Source organism: Nicotiana tomentosiformis, chromosome 9 (genome assembly GCF_000390325.3).
Source record: "Nicotiana tomentosiformis chromosome 9, ASM39032v3, whole genome shotgun sequence".
NCBI lineage: Eukaryota > Viridiplantae > Streptophyta > Magnoliopsida > Solanales > Solanaceae > Nicotiana > Nicotiana tomentosiformis.
In genome coordinates, this window is record NC_090820.1 from 94,108,374 (window position 1) to 94,116,595 (window position 8,222).

Consider the following 8,222-nt stretch of genomic DNA (forward strand, 5'->3'; position numbering starts at 1 on the left):
CTTCGTTGCCGCAAGTTAAGATCCTTCTGTTTAAACAAATGTTGTAGACTCCGATGATCTGTATACACCTCACACTGGACACCGTACAAGTAATGTTGCCAAATTTTCAAGGCATGAACAATAGCTTCCAACTCAAGATCGTGGACTTGATAATTTTTCTCATGTACCTTTAACTGTCTGGACGCATAGGCAATCACCCTACCGTCTTGCATAAATACTGCGCTGAGACCAATCCGCAATGCGTCACAATACACAATATAAGACTCTGAACCTGTAGGCAATACCAATACTGAAACTGTAGTCAAAGTTGTTTTGAGCTTCTGAAAGCTCTCTTCACATTCATCCGACCACCTGAACGGAGCACCTTTCTGGGTCAATTTAGTCATAGGCGATGCAATAGACGAGAAACCCTCCACAAAATGATGATAATAACCGGCCAAGCCGAGAAAACTCCGAATCTCAGTAAGTAAGGATGGTCTGGGCCAATTCTGAACTGCCTCTATTTTCTTCGGATCCACCTTAATACCTTCACTGGACACTATATGTCCCAAGAATGCCACCGAACTAAGCCAGAACTCACACTTAGAGAATTTGGCATAAAGTTTCTCCTCTCTTAGCCTCTGTAATACAATACCCAAGTCTTGTGCATGCTCCTCCTGGCCACTGAGTACACCAGAATATCATCAATGAATACCACGACAAATAAATCAAGATATGGTTGAAATACACTATTCATCAAATGCATAAATGCTGCTGGGGCATTGGTTAGCCCAAAATACATCACAAGAAATTCATAGTGGCCATAACGAGTTTTGAATGCCGTCTTTAGAATATTCGAATCCCGAATTTTTAATTGGTGATACCCAGACCTCAAATCAATTTTGGAGAATACCCTCGCTCCCTGAAGTTGGTCAAATAAATCATCAATACGCGGCAATGGATATTTATTCTTGATTGTAACTTTGTTCAACTGCCTATAATCAATGCACATCCGCATAGTACCATCTTTCTTTTTCACAAACAGAATCGGTGCACCCCAAGGTGACACACTAGGCCTAATAAACCCGTTTTCAAGGAGTTCCTGAAGTTGCTCTTTCAATTCATTTAACTCAGTTGGTGCCATACGATACAGAGGAATAGAAATGGGCTGATTGCCCTGCACCAAGTCAATACCGAAATCAATATCCCTGTCGGGTGGCATACCCGACAGGTCTACAGGAAATACATCCGAAAAGTCTCGCACGACCGGTACTGAATCAATAATAGGAGCATCTGTATCAACATCTCTCACAAAGGCCAAATATGACAAGTATCCCTTTCCAACCATACGTTGGGCCTTTAAATAAGAAATTACCCTGCTAGGAACAAGATCTAGAGAACCCCTCCATTCAACCTTTGGCAACCCCGGCATCGTCAACGTCATGATTTTTGCGTGACAGTCCAGAATAGCATGACATGGAGACAACCAATCCATACCCAGGATTATATCGAAATCAATCATACCGAGTAATAAGAGATCAACTCTAGTCTCCAGTTCCCCAATAGTTACTACACATGACCGATACACATGATCCACAGTAATAATATCACCCACCGGTGTAGATACACAAACATGTGAAATTAAGGACTCACAGGGCATATCCAGATAATGAGAAAAATACGATGATACATATGAATAAGTGGAACCAGGATCAAATAATATAGAAGCCTTCATGTGGTACACTGAAACAATACCTATGATTACTACGTTTGAAGCAACAGTATCTAGCCTGGCAGGAAAAGCATAGAATCGAGCCTGCCCACCTCCTGATCGGCCTCCCCCTCTAGGGCGACCCCTAGCTTCCTGACCCCTACCCCAAGATGACAGGGCGGGTGGTGTAACTGCTGGTGCTGGTGCCGTCGGTCGAGAACTCTGCTGTGAAACCCCACTCAATAGCCTAGGACACTCGTTCTTGAAATGGCCAAATTCTCCGCACTCGAAACAACCCTTCCTCTAACGGAACTACTGCTCCTGATATCTCGAGGGATGACCTGCAGAAGCCTGTGCGGATGGGGCATGATGAGAACTCTGCGCTAGTAGTGCACTGAATAAAGACTGGCATGAGTGAGCACTGTAAGAACCATGGCTAGCTGATGCACTACGATGAGCTGAATGACCCGTCTGAGCGTATCTATAAGAACGACCCCTACCTCAGTGAAACTGACCCCCTAAAGGAACACCGCTGCTCAAACTGTCTGCGCAGCTCTTCTCTGCGGGACTGAGGTATGAACTTCTCCAAAAAGACCATGGAGAACTGATGCCAAGTAAGGGGGCTGCGCCAATAGGTCTACGTCTCTCATAAGTCTCCCACCATCTGAGTGCAGACCCAGAAAACTAAAAAGTAGTGAATGAGACCCCACTGGTCTCCAGAATACCTACTATCTGAAGCATCTGTTGGCACCTATCCAGAAAATCCTGAGCATCCTCTGACTCAGTACCTCTAAATGGTGGAGGTCGAAGCCTCTCAAATCTCTCAAGTCTCCTATGCTCATCATCTGCCATAACAGGAACTACCGGGGCCTGAGCAGCTGCAACCGGTTGGGTTGGTAGTGCCCCCGGTATCTGAAGTCCCTATACTACCTGGTCTGGAGTATGGAAAACGGGGGTATAAGTACCTCCCCCAGCCTGAGAAGTGGCAGGTGCGGCCTGAGCCAAAACCACCTGAGCAAGACCAGTGCAGGCTGCCAATATCTGGGCCAAAGTCTCCTAATTGCCTGCAATCTCAATGGGCACAGCTGGTGCTTGAGCTGATCCTGTCGGCTCAACTATATCTGGAATCTGCTCCTGAGCTGGAACAACTAGTGGTACTACATGTTCTATTCCAAGTGTGGTACGAGCTACACCTCGGCCTCTACCTCGGCCCCGGCTTCTACCACGACCCCGGCCTTTCGCGGCCTTAACTGGTGGCACTGGTGGATGATCGTCCAATCCGATAGTACGTGTCCTCACCATCTGTAAGAGAATAGAATAGCAAAAATTTAGTTTCCAGAATCAACAAATTCGCACGATAGAATACAAGACAGTGAAATTTTCCTAAGGTTTTTGTAGCCTCTCGAAGATAAGTACAGACGTCTCCGTACCTATCCGCAAGACTCTACTAAACCTGCTCATGACTCGTGAGACTTATGTAACCTAGGCTATGATACCGGCTTGTCACGACCCAAAATCTCATCCGTCGTGATAGCGCCTATCTCAATACTAGGCAAGCCGAAAATCTCAATAAACCACAATTTCTCTCAAGATTGAAAATATAATATTTAAATACAATACAACCACTCCTCAAAACCTGGTGTCACTGAGTACATGAGCATCTAATATGAATACAAGTCTATAATAGTCTGAGACCAAATACAGTGAACAAAGAGATAGAGAAGGAGAGACAAGGTTTGCGAAAATACGGCAGCTACCTCAAAATCTCCTGAAAATCAACCGCGCGAAAGGATCAACACCCGCTATGTCCGGGAACACCTGGATCTGCACATGAAGTGCAGGGTGTAGTATGAGTACAACCAACTCAGCAAGTAATAATAATAAATAAAGAACTGAAGATAGTAACGAGCTGCACAGTTATGGTTTATTTTGAGTAATTCCAGCCAAGAATAGACATGCTATCAAATCTGGCAGATAAATGTCAAATCAATTTTTAGATAGTTCCTGTTCATGTAATCTGTATATCAACAATCTTTCAGAAATTTCACAACAATGACAGATAGCAACTAATTGCAATAATAAATGGAAATCAAGTACAACCTCTCGGGACAACAATCACTCACTGGGCTCCCAGCCCTCATGACTCCCTAGGCTACCAGCCCTTATCACCCACTCAATGGGTACTCGCGCTCACTGGGGGTGTACAGTCTCCGGAAGGGCTCCTACAGCCCAAGCGCTATAATCTGCACGGACAACTCACGTGCTGCACGGACAACTCACGTGCCATAATATAAATATCTGGATCCGCACGGCCAACTCACGTGCTGCACGGCCAACTCATGTGCCATAGTATAATATAAGGATCCGCACGGCCAACTCACATGCTATAGTATAATATAAGGATCCGCACGGCCAACTCACATGCTATAGTATCAATATCTCACATTCAGGCCCTCGGCCTCACTCAGTCATAAATTTCTCCAGTCTCTCGGGCTCTCAATAATCATGAAATCAGCCCAAACAACAATGATATGATGTATTAATAATAATAACAGAGACTGAGATAAAATGTGCAAGTAAAAACTGAGACTGAGTACATATAGCATTTAGCAGGCAATTCAACAAGTACGCGACCTCTGTGGGTCCCAACAATACTATCACATAGCCTAAGCATGATTTCTAACATGATTTACAGTCAAATTTTATCAACACATAGAGAGCATATAGTTAACAATAAATTATTCAACTTTACAGTTTCCCGGGACGGACCAAGTCACAATCCCCTCGGTGCATGCCCACACGCCCATTACCTAGCATGTGCGTCACCTCCAAAATAATCGCATGATACCAAAATCCAGGGTTTCATACCCTCAAAACCAGATTTAAAATTGTTACTTACTTCAAGCCGTGAAATTCTTATTCCGCAATGTCCTTTCCTTGTGAATTGGTCTTCAAACGCCTCGAATCTGGCCATAAATAATTCGTTTCAGTGAATAAAATTCATTGGAATTAATTCCATAAGAAAATAATAATTTTCCATAAAAATCCGAAAATTAGCTCAAAAATTGCCCGTGGGGCCCACATCTCGAAACTCGACAAAAGTTACAAAATCCGGAAGCTCATTCAACCACGAGTCTAACCATACCAATTTTATCAAAATCCGACCCCAACTCGATCCTCAAATGTTTAATTTAAACCAAGAGGGTTTTCAATTTTTTCCCAACTCCATTCACCCATTAAATGATAAAAACAACCATGCATTCGAGTAATTTAACTAATATTGAGTTAAGAACACTTAACCCGTTGTTTTCTCTAAAAATCACCCAAAATCGCCTCAAATCCGATCTTCAAATCGTCAAAAACTTAACGTAAACTCACTGCCCAGACTTTTCTTCTTCGCGAACGTGGTCAGTGCCTCGCGTTCGCGAAGCACAAAATAGCTCCTGTCCAAATTCCTCCTTCACGAACGCGATATCACCCTCGCGTTCGTGAAGTACAAAAATGCCTCTGCCTCAATGTCTTCTATGCGAATGCTTTCAACCCCTCGCAAACGCGATGATTCGTTCCCCCTCACTACGCGAACGCGACACCCCCTACGCGAACGCGTAGACCAATTGCCTGGGGTCCTCAGCTGCTTCCTCTCTTCTTCGCGAACGCGTAACACCTCTCGCGTTCGCGATGCACACCCAGTCCACCCTTTGCGAATGCGTGCTTCTCTTCGCGAATGTGAAGAGCAAATATGGCCAGCCTCTCAGTTCCTCTTCGCGAACGCGAGGCTCCATTCGCGAACGCGATGAAGGAAACCAGATGGTGCATCCGAAAAATTCCAGTAGAGTTCCAAGTCAAAAATCCAACCCGTTAACCATCCGAAACTCACCCGAGCCCTTCGGGACCTCGACCAAATATACCAACAAGTCCTAAAACATCATACGGACTTAGTCGAATCTTCAAATCACCTCAAACAACGCTAAAACCATGAATTACACCCCAATTCAAGCCTTATGAACTTTGAAATTTCTAATTTCTACAAACGACTCCGGAACCTATCAAATCACGTCCGATTGACCTCAAATTTTGCACACAAGTGATAAATGATATAACAGAGGTATTCCAATTTTCAGAATCAGATTCCGACCCCGATATCAAAAGGTCAACCCCACGATCAAACTTCTCAAAAATTAAACTTTCGGCATTTCAAGCCTAATTCCTCTACGGACCTCCAAATAATATTCTGGACACGCTTCAAAGCCTAAAATTACCATACGGAGCTATTGGAATCATCAAAATTCAAATCTGAGGTCGTTTATACATAGGTCCATATCCGATCCATTTTTCTAACTTAAATTTTTAATTATGAGACTAAGTGTCTAATTTCATTTCGAATTCCTTTCGGACCCAAACCAACTAACCCGATAAGACATAAATCAATTGCAAGACATAATTTGAGCAGTAAATAGGGGAACAAGGTTATAATATTCAAAACGACCGGCCGGGTCGTTACAATACAAGCCCTGGCAAATATGCCGTTTTGAGGCCCCTATCTGGTGAGGAGGAGACTTCGGTCTGAACACCGAAACCGACGAAGGACAAAAAGAGAAAAAAGATCTCAACCTCCGAAGATCTAGAACCTAAGAAGAAGACGGCTCCTAAGCCGAGGAAGAACGTCATCCTCTTGACCGAAGATTCTGTTCGGCGTCTTAGGGATGAAGATGAAGAAGATGACTCCGGGCTGGTAGCCCGAGTGAAAATGAGTACCAAGGCCCTAAAGGCTACTGAATCGGTAAAAGCTGCAGAGATTCCATCTCGTGATGAAGGAGTCTCGGGAAGAGAATTAGTCGAAGTCCCCGAGTCGTCGAGGATCAAGGCTACCTCCCACCATAATGAGCCAATGGTAGGTACGGCTGTAGAGGCTGATCTTGAGCCCCCCCTTGAGATGGAGAGAATGCCCCAAGTTATTTACTTGGGGCAATAGAAATTGGAGGCTCCCCGATGCTTCCCTCATTTTCCGATGGGGTCCACGGAAGGGAGGATCCCTTCTGTGATTACTTTACTGGTGTCGAAGATGCTACCGGCCTGAGTGACTTGGAGGTCCCGAGGAAGGACTTGGGTGAGGCATCGAGCCTTTTTAACGAAGTGCAACGAGCTATGAATTGGGTATGCCTTAACTCCCCTTGTTGGTATTACCCTTGTGTTTGTTTTTCTCTTTTAACTTCTTTTCTTCTTTCTACGTAGGCCTCAACACTTCATCGAGAAGCATGTTCAAGGTCTCAAGCTGAGTTGAGTCGGTATGAGACCGACCTTCGAGGGCTCTCGGAGGAGAAATACCCTTAAAATTCTCTGTGGGCAAAGAGAAGAGGAAATCAAGGACCTCTGAGCCGAGTTGGCCAAGGCTCACCAAGATCAGTCTGACCTGATCGAGCAGGTAATGAAAATCTTAAAAACTCATGGGCTCGATTCGGGGATGGTGGCTAATAGTTTGATCTCACAGCTGCAACAGAAGATCGAGGCAATCGGGCGGCTCTGTGAGGAGGTCGACATGATAAAGGCAGAGACCTTGCGGTGGAAAGAAGGTATGGACCGCTTCACTGCAGAAAAAGAGACCGCTTTATCCTAATTTTCATCGACCAAAAATCAGCTTCGAGACATGAAGGAAAAAAACTCAATTCAGGCGAAGAACATAGAGGAACTTGAGGCCCGGTTGGCTTCCAAACTTGCAAAGGCCAAGTCTGAAGCCGAAAAGGCAAAGGCCGAGGCAGAGGAGATCGTTGTTGTCTACCGGGATGATGCTGAAGCCGCTCAAGTACAAGCGAGAGAGGCAGCCGAGACCACTCAAACTCAAGCATATTGGGTTGTTGAACTCGCCAAATGCCAATCTCAGAGGGAAACCCTCGAGGAGATCCATGCTCGAGATTTCGATCTTACCGAAGAGATAATAAAGGCTAAAAAGCTTGAAGCGGAAGCTAGAGCCCTGGCTTCTGATGATGATGATGATGATGATGAAGACGAGAGCAAGAGCGGGGAGGACCTCGATGGAGAAAAAGTTTTCCCCTAAGGTTTTTCATTTTTGAACTTGTAAATGTTGGGTCCTCGATGATGATATAGAGTCCTGATCGGACTTTGTAAATGTTTTCATATATATATATAAAGATCTTTTTTTCCGACTTGTCTTCATTTCATTTTCTTGTCTTGTGAAAATTTTGTTTCATTCATGCCTTATGAAAGTTTTGTTCATAAGTTCGAGGCTTTAGGCAATTTGATCGAAGTCGGACCTTGTAGTCTTTATAACCGAGTGAGAGTTTACCTAAACTCGCATTAAGAGTTGTCCTTGGGCTTAATAGTCGAGTGGGCATTTGCTCGAACTCGAAGTAATGTAGCCCTTAGGCTAAAAGGTCGAGTGTTTGATCGTACTTGAAGTAAGAGTAGCCCTTAGGCTTAATAGTCAAGTGAGTGTTTGCTCGAACTCGAAGTAATGTGGCCCGTAGGCTTTATAGTCGAGTGAGCGTTTGCTAGAAATCGAAGTAAGAGTATCCTT

General features: G+C 44.4%; 1 protein-coding gene across 1 annotated transcript; it reads left to right on the forward strand.

Moving 5' to 3' along the window:
* The first annotated feature begins 6,437 nt into the window (after nucleotides 1-6,437).
* On the forward strand, nucleotides 6,438-7,742 carry LOC138899207 (KNR4/SMI1 homolog). Its single transcript, XM_070185345.1, has 2 exons — nucleotides 6,438-6,581; nucleotides 7,326-7,742. The coding sequence occupies exons 1-2, from the start codon at nucleotides 6,438-6,440 to the stop codon at nucleotides 7,740-7,742; spliced, it is 561 nt and encodes a 186-aa protein (XP_070041446.1).
* Nucleotides 7,743-8,222: the final 480 nt, after the last annotated feature.